Consider the following 20,575-nt stretch of genomic DNA (forward strand, 5'->3'; position numbering starts at 1 on the left):
GAAAAATATCCCTTTCGAGGTGAGCAAAAATGATTTGCTCTGGCAGGGTTACAACACTGAAGAGCACTGATAACTGAAATCCTGACAGCCCAGGAAATGAGGGGAGAGCCAAGGACGTTGAGAAGCAGTGCCACCAGAGCCTAGGGAGCGAGGCTGGATACTGGTGAATGGGGCTAGAGACTGTTTAAAAGCACAGTCAGCAGAGTCAAGAGCTTGTGAAAGGTTCCCCGGGGGTGGGAATGTTATTTGTGGAATTTTTATACATGGGTTTTCACATCTAACTCCAACCAGGAATTCTGCAAACTGAAATTTTTGATATGATTTGCACAAGCTGAGTGAGTGGACAAATGCATGTCAAATGTTATACAATGTGGACAAATGTGAGTAATCTGCTTTGGAAGCAAAAATAAGAAGGCAGATTATTATCTCATAGGCTATAAGTTGAGAGAGCAATGAGACCTGGTGTTTCATACACAGTCGCTGAACGTAAACATGCAGATACAGCAGAGAGAAAAGGAGAGAAATGCAATGTTGGTCTTCATAATGAGAGAATTCAACTGTGGGAGCATAGTTGTCTCACTGCAGTTATATAGGGCGCTGGTGAAACTATACCTGGTATGTTGTGTGCAGTTTTCGTCTCCTTATCTGAGGAAGTATGTTCTTGTTATAGAGGGAATGCAGTGAAGGTTTAGCAGACTGATTCCTGGGATGGCAGGACTGATTCATGCTACTACTTTTCCATGTTTCTGTAAAACAAAAGCTTTGCAAACTATAGGTTTTCCTCTGAGCAATGTTTAAAAAAAAAATCAATTCCTGATTCTTCTTCCAGAAAGCAAGTCGATTCTGTTCAACATTTACACTGTCCACTTTTAAAGCTTTCCAAATGTAAAGAAGTTCCAATTATCAATCCAGGGGATCTTTCTCTCAGGATTCTGAAAAAGAGTCATATCAAACTTTTAACTTGAAACACTACCTTTTCTTCACAGATGCTGCTGAATTTCTTCAGCATTTTGTGTTTTTTTAAAATATTAGTTTAAAAATAAATCATAGCTCCAGAAACACTGACAAGTTAATCATTAAATCCCTTAAAACATGGAAACCAAAATCTACATGCCTATAATTCAAAATCCAATCTCTAATATGAATGATCTCAATATATGGATAACACACCTTGAGTCACATCAGGACAGCTATTGTTTACCATCTCTAACTGCGTACAGGGCAGTTAAAAATTAACTACATTGCCATGAGTCTGGAGTCACATCTAGGCCAGACAGCAAGTTTCTTTCCCTGAAGGAAATTACTGAACTAGATGGGGCATTTTTTTAACAACAATCATAGTTACATGTTTGTCGTTAGATTAGCTTTTTATTTCAAATTTTTCCTATTGAATTCAGATTTCACCATTTATCATGGTGGGATTTGTAACCTTGCCCCCAGAACACTAGCCAAGAATTCTGAATTACTAGTCCGTTGACATTACCACTACATCACCACCTTTCCATCTGTGCAATAGAGCCAGGTCTCCAGTTGGCTCCGTTATCCTTTTGAAGGCCAAAACCATATTCTGCTAGGACTGTAGTGAACATGGCATGCAGTTGTGACTTCATATTAAAAGAACCCATATACAGGCATCTTCCACTCTCAAAATGTAATTCATACAGGACCTGGAACACCAAGACTCTCATAGACAACCCCAGAAGCAACAGACCTGAATGTTGAACTGGTTCATTGTCCAGGAGTTTCAGTGTTATGATATCAAAGTCAGTGTCCTGTGCAAGACAAGATGGGCAGGAGAAGGCCAGCTCAGAGGAGAAAATGGTTGCATCTTCTTCTCAAAAGGTAAATCAGAAGACTTCAAGGGGCTGGATTCGCCAAAACAAACAAACTAGTTGAGTATCTCAGTGAGTCCCCTTATTGGATAAATGACCATCACATGACCCTTTGGTTAAGCCTAATCCAGAAACAGTGTACCACAGTAATCAATGCACAACAGTGCCCCAACCCTAGTAGCAATGGATGAGGACAAAGAGAAATTCTACTCCAGTCTTATTGACCTGTATATCAAAGGAAGATAGACTGATTTTTCTTAGTGATTTTTATGCCAGAGTTGAAAAGGACTCAAACCTCTGGAAAGGTGTGGTTGACATCACTGGAGGCCTCCTTTTGACAAAATGCCTGGAAAGTTGTCTGATCATAATGAACATCCTGTTTTATCAGAGAGACAAATACAAAACTTTGTGGTAACACCTCACTCCTGACATTGATAACCTGCTTTACTATGTCATCATCTGAGCAAAGAACTGGAAATATGCCTGCTTCATCCTCGCCATGACAGATGACTGCTGGACTGACCATAGCCTAATCCTGTTTACTATCTCTCTTAACCTGGTCCAAAAATTGCAGAGGCAGCAGAACAGCTGCCACAAAAACTACAGTGTCGATGGATGACGAGAAAGACCTACTCATTGAGTGTCTCACAGTCAGCGTGATAATGATCAATGTATGGGAACCAAAGATGTAGTGCTTGGCTGCCCTTCTGTGTCCTAAACAGCTCATATGAAGATACTATTTCTGTATGAGGAAGCATGAAGACTGATTTGATGAGAATGACCAGGAGATTCTGCAATAGCTAAACCACAAGTGTAAGGTGTTCATGAACTGGAAACATCATCAAAATTTAAAAAAAAAATCAAGGTGAAAGAAAGCAGGCCTACAGAAAAGAAAGACAGGTTTAACAATAAAACCTATGACCCAAGGAACAGTTGGTGAATGGAGAAAGTGCAGGAGATCCAGCACTTGCTGAGAGCCATGACATGTGGATCCAAGCAGCAATTACCTATTCCAGTTGAAAGCTAAGAGTTGCCTGCAGTCAACGCAGAAACAGGGGAACTTAGGAGAAGAACTAAGCAGCTCAGTTCGTCAAACCTACTCTGCCATTCAGTAATATTTTGGATGATCATCCACTTCAGTACCTTTTCCCCACACTATCCCTTTGCATCTTTGAGGTTTAGAAATCTGTTAATCTTACTTTAAATCATGACTGAGTTTTCATCACTCTCTGGGGTAGAAAATTCCAAAGATTCACAACCCTCTGAGTGAAAAGAAAAAAATCTTTTCAACTTGATCCAGTGTGGCTGCCCCATTATTTTGAAATGACTCTCGATCTAGGTGAAGCGTCTTACCTGCATGTTCTATCTATCCCTTCACATATTTTGTAGGTTTCAATGAGATCATCATTTAAATATTGCAAAAGGAGATTAAAAAGCCAAAGCTTTACACCGAGATCTGTTTGTACATCAAGACTAATATGCAAGAAACAGGCTTGAATGGAGGGATGTTGAGATAATCGTATCAAAACTATTTCTATGTGACTATCAAATCATCACTTGCTGTATGTCAGAAAAACTCAAGCAAGGTTCTATGTCCATCACCTTTAACCTTAACAGTACCCAATTAACCTTAGATACCCGAGTAGGTGAAGATGTCTAAAAGATTTTAATAACAGCTAGATATCTCATGCTGCAACTTCACAGTAAACGCACAAGTAGTTTTCTCCAATAACAGAATTCTGCCATCAAACCACTTATGTGATCGAAAGAGTAATGTGATGGATGAGATTCATTGTCTGTGTGATGCCATGTGTGTGGGCTATAAATCCCAATTACTGGCAGACTGTATCAAACAACATGTCCCATTGACAATTCTCAGCGGACAGCATACCAACCATGCTCAGTCTATGCTTGTTGATCCTCAGGATAGTGTGTCTGCCATTAGATATGATTCTTCTATTGGAAAATATTTATTAAATAACCTGAACTATGCTTTGAATTACACTGGAAGCCAATTTAAGATCACTGGTCGAGCTTACGGTGTGATGCATTTGCAAGTGCTACAGTCTACATAGGACTCTGTTTGATGCAGATAAAAAGAAATCCTATATACATTACAATTGTTTCATAGAAACAGCCAAATTCTATGTTGTACCATGAGAATGCTCTGACCAATCAGAGTCTGCCTTCCTGCTTTGAAAACTAAAATTGATAGTTAATTGTTCTTGCATCATTATGCCAATGATGGTCAACCAATAATCACCCTGTTCTCATGCCCTATAACTTGGTGTTCCTTTCCTCAAGTCTGTTTCTTGCATCCAAAAACTGACGAGTACAAGTTGAAAAGCTTTGACTTTGTGTCTCCTTTTAGTTTGAAATCACTTTTAATTCTTTGAAACAAAAGAATACAGGCCCAATTTCTCCAATATCTCTTTATGGACTGTACCACCACCCTGGTAACAGTCTTGTGAACCTTTGTTACTTTTTCTGTAAGGCAGTAATAACTTCCTAAGGTAAGGGCAGAAAACCGTACAGGATACTCCATGCTATTTGACTAAGGTTCTATACAATTGAAGCAAGATTTCACTATTCCTATGCTCAAATCAACTTGCGATAATACCCACTATAATCTTAGCCTTCCTGACTGCTCGCTGCACGTGCATTTTAGCCTTCAGTGACTTAATGATGAGGACACTCAGGCCTCTTTGTACATCAGTGCTTTATAATTTCTTCCCATTTAAGAAATACTGTGCATTCTGTTTCTTCTACCAAAGTGAATAACCTAACACATACATATTATGTTCCACCTGCCATGTTCTTGTCCATTCACTAAGTCTGTCCAAATCCTCATCTAGCTGATTTGCATCTTCCTCACAGCACACATTCCCACCTAGTTTGAGTCACCCATTAACTTGGAAATATTTGTTTTTTAAAAAAAATACCTATTTTTTAAATCAATCTGTTCAGTGATGTTATTATACACCATTGGAGCAGGTTGGACTTGAACCTGGGCCTTTCGGTTCAGGAATAAGGACGTTTGTCCACACATTTAATTCAGTGCCAAATATTGTGAACAGCTGGGATCAAAGTACTGATCCTTGCAGTACTTCAATAGTCATAGCCTATTTGACCCATCTATTCCTACTCTCTGTTTTCTGTCTGTTAGCCAATTCTTAATCTAAGCCAGTACATTTCCTCTCACGTGCATTTTTTTATGCTAACCAATCTCATATTGGGAACATTTTTATGAAAATCTGAGGAAACTAATTGTCTACGTTATCAAACATGTTAGTAACATCTCAAAAATCTCCAACAGGTTCACCAAAAATTATTTCCAATACACAAATCTGAGCTAACTATTATTATACAAGTATTCATTCATCATATTCTTTATAAATGATTCTATTTTTTCCCCTATTACTGCATAATGCTAACAGTTCTGTAATTCCTTGTTTTCTTTCTCCCTCCTTACCTCCCAATCTGCAGGAACCATTCCAGAATCTGTAAAATTTTAGATGATCATAACTAATATATCCCTGATCTCCAACTCTTCCATCACTCTGAGATGTAGAGTATTAGCTCTCAAAGGCTTACTGACTTGAGTCCCATTAATTTCTCCAATACAACCTTCTTACTAATACTAATTTCTGTTAATTTATTATTCTCCCTTGTCCCTTGCATCTCTAATCCTGGAAGATTTCTTGTATTTTGCTCAGTGAAGATAGGCACAATCTGGCTATTTGGCTTTTATGCCATTTCTTTATTCTCCATTACAAAATCTTGGGATTTCAATTGACATATGTCGCAGTTAAGGCTTTCAGAGGAGCTGTGGAATATTATGCAATTCATTTCCTTTGTTTAAATTCATATTCCATTCTTCATTTCTTTATGAAGTTCTTGGTTCTCGTTTGTTCTATTTTAAAACCCTCCCAATCCACAGGTTCATTACTATTTCTTTTCAAGACTTTTCTTTTAATTTTATACAATCCTGAATTATCTTTGTTAACTGCAGTTGACTGATTGGGATTTTGTTTTGAAGGAAAATATAGTTGCTATAATGTATATAATAATTTTTTAAAGACTCTCTATTGCCAATTACTAACAAACATTTTGAAGTTTTGTCTGCATCCACCACAATGAATTTGTCTCTCAAACTTTCATAATTTCCTTTGTTCCAACTTAATACCTTGGATTCAGACTGGATTTCAAGCATATTCAACCATATAATCACTCATCCCTAAAGGTTCTGATACCATAGTTCTATTCACTCTGAGATTGGCAACCTTGTAAATATGGCTTTAGTGATTTGTCCACCCTGCCAACTTGATGCTGAAATAGGGCGCATCAAAACCCATCTCTGTGATTCTGGCTACCTTGATCAGATAATTTCTCGCTATATATCACGCAAATGCGTGAAAGGACCTAAACTCTTGTTCTAGAAAAGTGCCCAGTTGACCTCCGGTTACCCTGGCAGGATAAGATATTTCAATGTTCGAGCAACAGGTGAAGCTAATTAATTCACACTGCTATTATGCAGTCTCAACACAAGTGGTGTTTGACTCGGGATGTTGCTGTCAAGTCAAAAGTACACTTTGCCTATCTACATGTTAGTAATGCATGTGAATTTCTGTGCTGGTATGACACTAGCTATGTCGGCTATGTGAATGGCAGATCATATCAAACAACATAGTCCTTCAGCTGTTTGCAACATGCAAGGTAATGACCATACCCATCCTGCCCAAATTTGCAAAACTCTCAACGCAGTGTCCATCATTAAATGCGATTTGGCAGTTAGACAACAATTGTTGGGCTAGGTAAAAACAAGGACTGCAGATGCTGGAAACCAGAGTCTAGATTAGAGTGGTGCTGGAAAAACACAGCAGGTCAGGCAGCATCCGAGGAGCAGGAAAATCAACGTTTCAGGCAAAAGCCCTTCATCAGCGGGAGCGTGCTGGGCCCATAACTCCGCAGTTGATGGATTGAAACCATCCTCTGTTATTGCTAAAATGTCATTGGTCTGAGTGGCGCAGTGGGAGCGTGCTGGGCCTATAACCCTGCAGTCGATGGATCGAAACCATCCTCTGCTATTGCTAAAACAATTTGTTGGACTGTTGACAGTAAGGCAATGTAGTGCCTGTACTGGAAACTATATATAATAATATACAGAGCCCAGATCTTTGCAAACAGAAAGAATATATGCAGACACTGTGCCTTTCCACTCATTAAAATATGTGATAGCCATTTGTTCATTCGTTTCCCACAATAATGCCCTAACCAATCAGAATCAACCTGTCTGGTTTAAAATTTAAAGCCTGGCAGTTAAATTCAATCACCATTTATGGATGCATTCTATACGACAATACCTCTTCCAATCCAAAGCCACTTGCCCATCAATCAGCACTCTCCTCTCCTGTGGTATAAATGTTGTTTTTCTGCTTGAATTGGCATTCTTGTGAATTGTCCTGATGAGTGAAAGATGAAAAGTTTTGAGAAAATGTATATTTTTCAGCACTACTCATCTTCTGTATTATTGAAAAAAATGAATACTTCTGTTGAACAAAAAGTCAATTGAAGTAAATCTGCAATGGCATTTTGCCATCAAAAAAGGTTAAGAATTTTAGTAAAGGATATAGGAAAAGGGATAGGGTGTTTAATACGGTTATAGAAGGGATGAATAATAAATCTGAGATTTGTAAGGAATACCGAAGAACACTGTCACAAACTATAGTAAATCTGCCCCGACCAAAAGATTTCAACCATGTAGGGGCTATGCATTTAAAACATTGGATTGAGAAAAGAAATCATTTTACACTTTGTTGATTTAGCGACCAGATTTTTTCTGTTGACGATAATACTAGCAAAGATAAGATAATTGTGGAAAAGGTAATAGAAAAGTGGGTAAGGATCAGACCTGGACCACTGACAAAATGTTTCACTGATAATAGGGGATAATTTGATAACAATGAACTTAGAAATATGTGTACAAATATAAACATAAAGGATATAAATATGGCAGCAGAACTCCTTTTAGCCCTAATGGACAAAACAGCTCAGAGCTTTTGGCATAGCAACTAAACTATAAGTTATCATGAGCACTATCAGAGAATCCCAACAGTGTGTAAACAGGCCATTTGGCCCAACAAGTTCACTCCGACTCACTGAAGAGTAACCCATCCAGACCCATTCCCCTACCCTATCATTCTACCTTTACCCCTGACTAATGCACCTAACCTACACGTCCCTGAACACTATGGGCAATTTAACATGGCCAATCCACCTAATCTGCACATCTTTGGATTTTGGGAGGAAACCAGAGCACCCGGAGGAAACACACAGAGATACGGGGAAAATGTTCAAACTCCATGCAGACAGTCACCCAAGGCTGGAATCGAACCCAGGTCCCTGGCACTGTGATGCAACGGTATTATCACTGAACAAATAATCTGAGGACATAATCCATTTCCATTATTTTTTGGTAGAACTCCTAACATTCCATCATTAATCCGTGATCAGCCCCCAGCTTGGGAAGGGAATGCACTCAATGCCAACAGAAAAGTTTATATTGAAGCCAAGGACTCAAGGAATTTAGTGAACATTAAAATATAATATATGACCGTTGGAAATCAGTTTACTACATGGAGCTGTGTTTTACCACTAGAGAAAGAGGCTTAAAGAATGGAAAGGACCAGGAAAGGATATTGGTAAAGACAGAAACATAACTGTACAACATGGGAAGTAACTGGGTATACTTTTCATGGTTGCTTGGTATGGATCGTAAACTTGCTGATTCTAAAGGAATCAGAGAAAGCAAGGAGGAACCAGGTACACCTCATAGCCAAATATTACACAACAATGCGGATCAAACTGTTGATAATGGACAAGTCAGGCCTGATAATCAAAATGAGGCTGCATTGTCTCAAAGAACAACTGATATGAATGGGTACTACAGCTAAACACGTGCCAGAAAGCTAGTCTGTGGAGAATGTGGCAATTATTTAAGTGCAGCAAGGATGGCCACGAGAAAGTAAATAGTAAGTAGACATGGTCTTCTCCCTGGGGTGGGGGAGTCTGGAACTCGATGACATAGGTTTAGGGTGAGAGGGGAAAGCTTTAAAAGAAACCTAAGGGGTAACTTTTTTATGCAAAGGATTGTGCATATGTGGAATGAGGATGTGGTGGAGGCTGGTACAATTTATAACATTTAAAAGGCATCAGGATGGGTATGTGAATAGGAAGGGTTTAGAGGGATATGGGCCAAGTGCTGGCAAATGGGACTATATTAATTTAGCATACCTGGTCAGCATGGACAAGTTGGACTGAAGGGTTTGTTTCCATGCTGTACATCTCCATGAGTCTATGATTCTACGTTGGTTTAATGTACAACCAGAGATCAGGGTTGGGAATAAAAAATTAGTAATATGAAATATTACCACGTTGAAGATCAGAAAACACAGTGTAAGCTCGGACAATGGGTCTGGGAGTGAGCATGCCCTCAGAAAGAGACCACAACCACTGAAACGAATCTATTCATAGGAGAAAGAAGTTAAACTGCCCAGAAGGAGATAGTAGGCAAAGTAAAGGGGAGATAAAGGCCTCAAGGTATTGTCATGTAATAGAAATTCAGTGACCTAGGTAATGTTTTGGGGCCTGGGTTTGAAATACAACAGGGCAGATTATGGAACTTGAATTCAATAAAAATTTAGAATTAAAATAAAATGACCATGGAACCACAATCGGTTGTCTTATAACTCATCTGCTTCACTAATGCCCTTTAGAAAAGAAGACAGCTGTACTTATCTGGTCTGGACTATATATGACATACAACCCACAGTAATGTGGTCAACTCCTAACTGCTGTCTGAAATGACCTAGCTATTGTTTTAACCAGTAGCAAGCAAAAAAGGAATGAATTTGTATGACTGAAGCACTGGCAATGACAATAGCAAACACAGTCTTGTTGATTCTGCAAAGTCCTCAATAACATTTCAAGGCTAGTGATGATATTTGGAGAGCTGTCTTAGAGACTGGTCAAGCAACAGCCTAAAATAGTCATACTCATGGAATCATGAAAACACCATGCCCCATCACCATCCCCCTGCAGGACAGACAAGCAAAAGTGGTGAAAAAATAGTGTACATTTAGGAGTGAGTTGCCTGAGGAATCCTCAACATTGAATCTGTACCTCTCCATCCTGCTGCTGGTGACTCAGTACTCTTTCATGCTGAACTGCATTTAGCAGAAACACTGAAGGTGAAAAGGGTGCCCTCTGTCCACCACCAAGGGGGACTACTGACTGTGCTGGTAATGTCCTAAAGGAAGCCAAAAAGAGGGAAAAACCATCTTTGAACATATTTGACTTCATTCTCACGAATCTGCCTGCTGCAGTCCATGACAGTATTGGTATTGATGATCACCACACAATCCTTGTGGAAATGAACTCCTGTCTTCACATTGAGAATACTCTCCGTTATGTTGTACGGCATGATCAATGCGCTGAATGGAATAGACTTTGAACAGACCAAGCAATTCAACACTGGGCATCGGTCAATTCAAGACTGGGCATCGCTCAGGCACTGTGGGCTGTGAGCAGCAGCAGAATTGTGCTCCACAATAAATAAAAGATGCTGCTCAGCCAGAATTGTAAAGCTGGAGAAGATTTGGAATGTACAATTAGGGAACAGCCAGTCCTATCGTATAGATGGATATGGATGGAAATGGTGAAGCTACAAAACAGCATACGCAGCAAGTGATAGATAAAGTAAAGGTAAAATACTAAGTAGCAATGAACAAATTAGAAGATGTGATTAGGTTGAGGGATAATTGACTGGGGGCATAGATTTAAGGTAAGGGGCAGAAGGTTTAGAGGAGATGTAAGGAAAAAATGTTTTCACCCAGAAGATGATAGAAATATGGAACTCACCTCCTATAAGGGTGGTAGATGCAGACACCACCATGTCATTTAAGTATTTAGATGTGCACTTGCAGTGCCAAAGCATACAATGTTTTGGGGCACGTACTGATAAATGGGTTTAGAATAATTAGATGGTTGATTTTGACCTGCATAGAAGGTCAAAGGGCCTTCTATGCTATAGACCTCAATGACTAAGATAAACTAGCAAAAGATGCTGATTAACCAGAATTGCAAAGGTGGAGAAGATTTGGGATGTACACATTAGTGCAAAATAGGGAACAGCCAGCCCTATCATATAGATGGCTATGTATGGAAATGCAGGTGCTTCCTGATGGAACATACAATCCTAAAGCCAGGCTTGTGGTCTGAGGTTTTGAAGAAGATATAAAAGTAGATTCACCTGTTACAGGAAAAGCAATTTTGAAAATATTACTGGGTTTGTTAGCAACAAATACTTGGGAACATAGATCAATTCATATTCAACTACATATTTGTAGGCCAGTCAGCAGAAAGGGAAGTAAATGTTTCCACGTTCTCGAAAAGAACTTGAGCTCTTTAGAAGTTAAATAAATCTTTGTTGCCTGGAGGATGCCTCTAGAAATGGAAATGTGTTGCTGGAAAAGCGCAGCAGGTCAGGCAGCATCTAGGGAACAGGAGAATCGACGTTTCGGGCATTAGCCCTTCTTCAAGAATGGACCCGAAACAGTTTATGCCCGAAACGTCGATTCTCCTGTTCCCTAGATGCTGCCTGACCTGCTGCGCTTTTCCAGCAACACATTTCCATCTCTGATCTCCAGCATCTGCAGACCTCACTTTCTCCTCAAGGATGCCTCTAGAATACAGTATTTCTCAGTACATTCCATCCCATTAAAATTTTGTTAACTCCAATTATTGCAGACCTTGCCATGTTTTATTGGCACTATGGGTGAAACTTTCTGATAGATGGAGTCATATTTTTGTGCAGATCAAGTAAGGAATTTGAAATCATTGTTATTAATTGGTTTAAGGCAGAATTCAGATCTGGTACCTGTACTTAGGCTTCAGGAACATTTAAATATATAGGATTAGATATTCACCAGACTGAGTTGGGAATAACTCTGAATTAACAGTGTTGCCTGAAGAGTGTTAATAGGATATTGATAAATCAGATTAGATCCAAGTAAAAGGAAGACTCCATAAATAAGGAAGAGACAGACTAGCTGAGAAATTTAATTGGGTAAATAAACTGGTTATTATGCACACAAACTGCTGGATGCATGCCTTGATGTATTAGAATTTAATACCATTTTGAAATTTGATAGTTAAAGAAGTGCTCAAGGCAAATAAGATATTAAAAATATTAAGTTTATGACACTATATATTCAGATTTCCAGAATATAAATTCCAGATCCTTGGTGATCTGGAAGGAATTAAATTCATAATTCTTAATGATACCTCACTTGCTAATCATCCTGATAGTTTGTCAAGTGCTGCAGGATTCATTAAATTTTTAGTGGGAGGAAATGTGCTTTGGAATCGACAAACGTAAAAAGCATAGTTGAAATCACCTTGGGTTACAGAGATAGTTGTGCTGGTAGAAGTGCCAGATATGGCTATGTATTCATTTTTTAATGGAACTTGTATAGGGGCCAACTGGGGGAAAAAATGTGCCTACAGAATGCAACATTGATGATTGTTCACTCTGGGGTCACGTCCACTTGATGCACAGTATTACAGAAATGAAATTAAGAATGAACCTTGTGTATGTAAAGGACATTAAGAAAAAAGTCAGTTTTAAAAATAACGTGGGGTGACACAAGTAAACATTGGACAGCTTAACAAAAGGAAGTGATTTTTCAAGAAATTTGCTGATGTCCTTGTGTTATAATGAATTGTGATAAAATAGAAATATTCATGTTAGAATTTTTGTTTCAAGATGAGTGGAATATAGGGTTTGTTAAAGATTGTATAATAATTCATATTAAAGATTGTATAATCAATTCAATTCAATTCAATAATGAATTAACGTCTCTGACCAGGTTTATTAGGGGAAAAAATCAGCATGTACGTTGGGCTCGAGTAATGCTGTGGTAATGTCCCTACATCTGAGCCAGGGTGTTTAGATACAGATGCTACCTGCTCCAGAGCTGTCATAATATATATGAACAAGTTTATTAAAAGTAAATCTGCAGCCTTCCGCTGCAGGAAGTTAAAGATGGTCAATAAATGCTTGCCTTGCCAGTGAGGACCTGTCTTGAAGATGAACAATTTATTGACTTGTATATTTTAAGGTTATTGTGGTACGGTGATAGTGTCCCTACCTCTGAACTAGAAGGCCTGAGTTCAAGTTCCACTTGCTTCAGACATGTGTCATAACATTCCTGAACAGGTTGATTAGAAAATATCTATTAACATGTATATAAAGGAGAGTCGGTCGTTTTTCAGTGCAGTGGTTTCTTTCATTTCTCTTTTGTAAATTCTGATTTTGTATCTTACGATGCCACCATAGAATGGCCACTTTGTACACTTTTCATCATATACTTGTATTCCTGTACTTGAGTACACATGACAACGAAACTCATTCTACAAAATTCTTCAAAGTAAATTGGATTGTTAGAGAACATTATGAAATATATGCAACATCAACTTGATTTACTTCGAGAAGTTTATGATGGGAGATAAATTAATTATCTTTGACAAATGACTATTTCTTGAATGTATGTAACATTACTACAATTCTCCAGCTGCTTCTTGGCAATTTTTAAAATTATAGATCCGATGTTTATTTTGTTACCCATTTAGTAGAGTCAAATGATATCAGTGCATTATTCTAACTGTACCCTGAACTACAAATTATGTTGATCCCAATGTCATATTTGATGCTATGTTAACCAGTACATTTGCATTTCTTTTTTGATTTCCCCATGTCTTCTGTCCTATTTGTTCTCTGACATGAAATGAAAAATGTATCTTACTATGGTTTTCAAAATTATTATACTGTGGTATGTTACTGTTTAACTAGTTTTAGTTAAAATCTATTGCTTTTGTCTACAGGAAATGACCTGTTCCTTGTGGCAGTACATGAGTTGGGCCATGCTCTGGGCCTAGAACATTCGAATAACCCAAGTGCCATTATGGCACCCTTTTACCAATGGATGGATACAGAGAAATTTGTGCTTCCAGAAGATGATCTGAGGGGGATACAGCAAATTTATGGTGAGCTTGAGGGATATTACTTTCTTTATCCTCTAAGTTATATTTTGACATGAGATTCATTTTTGATCATTCATTTGTAATTCCCAGCTCTGTCTATGTATTAAAGAAATTTCACAGCAGGTAAAGAATGCCCTCTAATATTTTGAAGGCAAAGAAGACTGTTGGTAGACACACAGGAGGTGTTTCAGCCTTTGGACAAATTCCTAATAACAGTGCACAGCAAGAGTGAATGCAGTGCCATATAAAACAAAGAATTGTGGATGCTGGAGGTCCAAAACAAACAAAACAAGAAATTGCTTCAGAACTCCAGTTCTGAAGACAGATTGCTAGGTTTGAAATGTTAATTCTGTTTCTCTCTCTACAAATGATGTCACGCCTGATGAGTTTCTTCACCAATTTTTGTTTGAATACAGTTCTAATTTAAGCTTGGTCTATGCTTCCATTGCGTCATGACTTTCAGTTTAATCACAGATGCCTTATGCATTTCTAAAAGCTTGGCTCACACTGAAGTATGCTTCCATGGTCACTGACAGCTTTTTGGACTGATCCAAGTAACTGTTCTCCAAATATAGTGGGCATCAGTGCCAACACAGTCTCCTGACATTTATGCCATGTCAGTTTTGCACTAGGATTGTATTCAGAAGCAGTAACCTTGGTTATTTTCTGTTTTTTTCCCTCTGCTGGCTTGGAAAGACATCAATTACAGTGCTCTCAGTCACAGTAAAGATTATCTAGTTCAATACAGAACAGTGATGAACCAAGGACTTTGGTGGTCTTTGTGGCTGAGGGCCACACTATTACATCTATTTAATCATTGAATCACAAGAGATCTAGTAAAAATAATAAATCAAAATGAGATGCTGAAATTTTGATATAAAAGCAGAAAGTTCCAGGAAGCACTCTGCTGCTCTGGCAACATAAGTAGAAAACAAATGGGAGAAAACTAGAGTTAACCTATCAGTCAATTATCTTTCATATAATTAATAGTCTGTACCTCACACTGTATGGGTGAGTTTTATTATTTGCATCTCTCCCTCAGTTCATTCCTTCTTCACTTCTCCCCTGCAAGTGTGTAATTTATTGATTGCTTTAAGGTTCTTAAAATTCATTGCTTTGTTTCTAGGTCCACCAGATAGCAAACCCAAACCTACAAATTCATTGCCAACTGTGACACCACGGAGACCAAAGAAACCCAAAACACCTACGGAGAGAAAACCATCTCCCAGGGACCCTGATTCAAATATTCCCAGGTCTACCGATGGACCTACCCAATATGGTCCGAACATATGCGATGGCAATTTTGATTCTATGGCCATGTTGCGGGGAGAAATGTTTGTATTTAAGGTAAAAATAGACTACATGTTATTATTGAGTTTTTTAAAAAAATGTAGTTATTTGTCAAGTATACCAGAGTAAGTCTGTGTAGTAAATTTTTAAAATCTTAAGATCAAATATGTGGTAATGAATGTCAAGTAACCTGCAGCAGAATTAACAGTGATAAATTTGTGGTCTACAGACACTCTTGCCATTCCCTGTAGGTAATGCAGAAAAGAGGAATAATCATAAATAATTAGTTGTGTCTCTTAACAATGTGCGGAGAGGCAGTAACTGCAGAAGAAGTTATCTGATTGTCTTGTTCTATGTAAACATATATTACTAGACAACTGGAAATAACAATAAAGGAATTATCCAGATGTGTACCCACATTTTGGGTTAGTAATATAATTTTGATGCTGGATCACTTATTATTGTAAGATGCTCACAAGGATGATATTACTAAACCAAAGTTTACTGATTCACAGGACTACAGTTATACCATTGTATAACAATTATACTAATCAGTTAGGCTTGTTTGGTCCCTTACAACTATGGATTATTTTTGATGATAACAGACATTTTAAAAAAATCTATAAATTATATACTACGTGAGAAATTCTGAACTTGTACAGATCCAAAATCTGTGTGGCCTGATTTTGCTCTCATCTTTAAATAGGGTCTTTGGTTCTGGAGGGTTCGAAATAACCGAGTACTCGACAATTATCCAATGCCTATCGGTCATTTCTGGAGAGGACTGCCACCCAATATTGATGCAGCATATGAACGGCATGATGGAAAGTTTGTGTTTTTTAAAGGTTGGTTATGAATTCTGACTGACTGTATGCAGTAGGGAACGAGAATGAGGACAGCGCATTACGTGTTTTTTTTTAATCACCATCTTTTCAAGTACAGTTTAATACCCTATTTACATTGGAAGGTTACCACTTTGAGCTGTGCTATCATCAGTGTCAAACCAGCATAAATAAAGTTGCTGCTATTCTGGAGGCTCTGCATTCTACAAAAGCAGGTGACTTCCAATAGTTCTGCAGCATAGATAAGAGGTGATGGAACATCAGGAAAGAAGAGGTCAAAACTCCTCACCAATCACATCTCCATATTGTCAATGAACTTGCTACAAATGTATTAGTTTACATTTGTTGAAGACTGTTACTAAAGCCAATGGTCACAAGTAGCAACCTTGAGATTCATGAATAAACTGTTGTATTAATTGCTATAAAATTAATCTGCTGTATAGGTGTGATGGTTTTATTTCAGCAGTAGCAACACTAGAGATATATGGATCACTGGGGTTTTTCAAACTGAAGGTTGTACTTAATTTGGGAACCAATGGATGTTGGAATTTTGAGTAACACAAAAGTGGAGTACCATTTTGAATCTGCATGGAGCTGCCTCTCAGCAGTCCTTAAATAGACCAGTCAAAAATCTGCTTAAGGTTATTGTTACACTTATTTTTATAATGTAAGGAGGTGTAGAAATGGTGCTTCTGACCCAGTAAAATATATTCCAATTAATCTGCAATTAATTCCCAGTGACCCCGGCACTATGCAAAGGGGCCATTTGTTCTCCTCAACAAGCTAGCTCCATAAGCCAATCAGTTATATCCAAGTGTGGTTCAGGATTTAAAATTAACCTGGATACAAGACAGAAACAAAGATGGCTGGAGAATATACTTTGCCCACCAAATTACTGCTTTTCAACAAATATTAAAATTAGCCCTTGTGTGCTTATTACTCCCAAGGTATGGAAGGAAGAGTTTATTACAATTCATCTGACAAGGTGAATTGCTTGATAGTGGCATTGTAGCAAATGTTCAGTACTTCATATCGAATTCAGTGTCGATTTATTACTCATTTTCATTGATACAGGTTGATTTTTTTTACAGGGTAAGTTTATTGACTTTGAGATGTGACAGATTTAAATTCTGAAAGTAAAAGTGGGTGATATTGTTACAAAAAATTGGCAGAATAGCTTAATCACTTTGGAAGCATGGCAGTATGCTGTTGATGTTCCAAAAGTGAAGATGAATATGGTTATATTGCTCAGTAGACTTCTGAGTTTTCCCTATTTGTTCAATTCCTTCATTTGGAAGCTACCTTCAAATGAACAGTGCTGCAGCTATTGATGTGCTGAACACTGCCTCAGCTCTATTTTCAAATACTTCAACACTAGAAAAGTCTTCATTGTCCCATAACCTCTGCACCATCTCCCATTTTGCTCTCTGACATTCATGGGACACAAATTTGAGGATACTACTAGCTTGGTCAGAAATAATTTGACCCAGTCTCATTTTACTGAGCCTACGTGGTCTTTGTAAAAATTGTGAACTGCTATGAGGTCATTCCGGATGGTAATCCCTAGAATCCTTCTCATAAATACCACCTCCCACTGTCAATTCATCTCCCTTTCTTTTCTAGCCTCATTTTAAATAGAAGGGCAAAAAGGTCCTGGATTTCCCTGGCACAAAGATTAAAAGCATCAATTTAGCCAAATGCCATTTCTTCTTTAGTACTTAAGTCAAACAGTATTCGACCCAGGATTAAGTGCAGGGATGGTGAAGGGAAGCAGTAGCATGGAAGGTGGGTAGAAATCCCAGCTAGTCTATCCAGTTGGACATTTCGCATTGTTTGATTTTTAGATCTGGTCATGCTACTACACACCACATGCCCCACCCCATCTCCTTTTCTGTTAAGCTGGCATTGAGGGCCTGTTATTACATTCGGTAATTTTGTTATGACCCCATCACCCAGGTAGGGATTCCTAATTCATTATGATTCCAGATGAAAAAACCCAAAGTCATTACATTCCCAATGAGGAAGAGGAACATGTCCACCCTCTTTATTCAACCTCTCCCCTTACCTTGGTTGGTTGCATCAAGGTTAATTTCACACAAGGAATCCTTCCCTTGTTGATACCTTGCCTCGTCCAATGTACCTCAAAATTATTGCAATGCCTTTGTGATCCACTCCAATATTCTGAATCTTGTTCAATGGTATAGCTGCTGTTAGGAGTCCTGTTTACTGATTCTTGCTATTACTAATGTCTACCTATGAACTTTACATCATAATTTCTGAGCCAAGATACTTCCCTACTAATGTCCTTATGTCTCCTTTACTACCAGGGCTACCCATCCTTCTCTATCATTCTGTTTGTCTTTTCAAAATATTATATACCCTGGAATATTTATTTCCCAACTGTGGTAACCTTGTAACCACGTCTCTGTAATTATGATTAAACCATGTTTGTCTATTTGTGTCACTCCTGTGATCTGTCTTGTTGTGGATGCTTTGTACATTCAGATACAGAGTCTTTATTCTTTTTTCCTATTCCTCACATAGAACTTACTCAGTTCCCTCTCTGTCCCACCCGTCGTATCATCTCCCACATGCTATACTACTCCATTGCCTCAATTATTCTCTTAAGATTTCTAAATCTTTTTCAGCTAAATTCTCCTTCCGCATCTATGTAGCTTAAAGTCTAATCCATAGGCCTTCTTATTTGATTCGTCAAGATACTATTCACAGTCCAATTTAAGTGGGTCCCATCCTAATGGAACAGCTCCTTGTCTTTCTTAAGAACTGGTGCTAGTTCACCTTGAAATTAAACCCCTTCTCTCACCACTGTTTCAGGTCAGCATTTAATTATCTAAACTGCATCACCATATGACAATTAGTGCATACCATAGTAGTGAGAGCTTTTGTGAGTGAGAATGTTATAAGGATTAATTTCTGTGAAAATGTTTATTTTATCTTTAATTTAGCAATTTACTAAAATTTAGTGTTGTGAAAGAAATCAAATGTGAGATGAGAAGAAAACATTTTCATACAGCAAGTGGTATAGAGTTTGGAAGGCAATACCTAAAAGGTGGTGGAGACAGGTTCAATTGAGGAATTCGAGCAGGCATTAGATAATTAAACTGAAACAACAGGAAAAAGGTAAGAGATCAGCACTGACTCAAATGCTCAAAGAGCTGGTACATTCAGTGGGCAAAATGGCTATCTTCTGCATCATAATGATTCTGTGCTTCCCTTAATTAGTCTTTAAGTAAAGGAAATTATGTTTCATTCCAGCCTTAAAATAGAAATGTATAAGCTCTCTAAGAGCAGCTGGACCTAGCTAATGAGTTGGCTATCGTAAAATGGGTTTAGAAGCTTGAATACTTTTTTTCTGAGAACAGAAAAAGATGCCACCCTCATTGCTACTAGTCTGCATAGAGGTTGAATAAAGAGGGTGAACATGTTCCTCTTCCTCACTGGGAATGTAATGACTTTGGGGTGTCTCATCTGGAATCATAATGAATTGGGAATCCCTACCTGGGTGATGGGGTCATAACAAAGATTACCGAATGTAATAACAGGCCCTCAATGCCAGCTTAACAGAAAAGGAGATGGGGTGGGGCATGTGGTGTGTAGTAACATGACCAGATCTAAAAATCAAACAATGCGATTTTTATATATTTTAAGCCTCCAGTAATTAGCTCTTACTTTGGTAAAGTGAAGAACCTGATTGGTGAGTAACTGGTGACTTATTCTTCTTCTTCTAATTGTAAACAATAATTGTAAAAGCTATGATAAGGCAGGTCAGCTTTGCCAAATGGAATATACTTAGTGTGGTAAGCCAGAGGTCCAGATAGACCAACTGCCTTAAATGAATGCATCTGCAGAAGGTGTCACCAGTTTCAGAAGTTTGAGGTCCAGGCCTCAGATATTGGGGAAGTAATGGCTCCTTAGAGGTCAGCACAGTGGCTAAGTGATTAGCACTGCTGCCTCACAGTGCCAGGGACCCAGATTCGATTCCACTCTCAGGTGACTGCAGTTTGCACATTCTCCCCATTTCTGCATCAGTTTCCTCCGGGTGCTTCGTTTTCCTCCCACAATCCAGAGATGTGCAGGTTAGGTGAATTGACCATGCTAAATTGCCCATAGTGTTCAGGGATGTGTTCAGGTTAGGTACATTAGTCCAGGATAAATGTTGAATAATAGGGAATGGGTCTGGGTAGGATACTCTTCAGAGGGACGGTGTGGACTTACTGGCCAAAGGGCCTATTTCCACACTGTAGGGATTCTATGATAGTAAATTGAGCCCTGCCACTCCCGAATCGTACCAAATGTTAAAGTTGTTTTTTTTAGGGTATGCATAGTACTCAGTTTACCTGACAACTGATGTTTGAGAGAACAAGGACCAGATTTCTGCACTAAAAAATAATCAAACTATAGCTACAGTTAACAGATATAAACCATCAGCTTATAACGCAAGTAACTACAACTCTAATTGCCTTATAACTTTGCCTCACACCCCCCATT

At 38.3% G+C, this 20,575-nt stretch overlaps 1 protein-coding gene across 1 annotated transcript in view; it reads left to right on the forward strand.

Annotated features, from left to right (window-relative positions):
* The window catches only part of LOC122558630 (matrix metalloproteinase-15-like), an 80,658-nt gene extending 61,912 nt beyond the window's left edge, over positions 1-18,746 (forward strand). Inside the window, exons 5-8 of the mRNA XM_043707427.1 lie at positions 13,776-13,937; positions 15,061-15,281; positions 15,931-16,069; positions 18,715-18,746. Of these exons, the coding sequence (XP_043563362.1) occupies positions 13,776-13,937; positions 15,061-15,281; positions 15,931-16,069; positions 18,715-18,746 (554 nt within the window). The remainder of the gene's footprint in view (positions 1-13,775; positions 13,938-15,060; positions 15,282-15,930; positions 16,070-18,714) is intronic.
* The last annotated feature ends 1,829 nt before the right edge of the window (positions 18,747-20,575 follow it).

The sequence above is a fragment of the Chiloscyllium plagiosum genome, chromosome 17 (assembly GCF_004010195.1).
Source record: "Chiloscyllium plagiosum isolate BGI_BamShark_2017 chromosome 17, ASM401019v2, whole genome shotgun sequence".
In the NCBI taxonomy this organism is placed as follows: Eukaryota; Metazoa; Chordata; class Chondrichthyes; order Orectolobiformes; family Hemiscylliidae; genus Chiloscyllium; species Chiloscyllium plagiosum.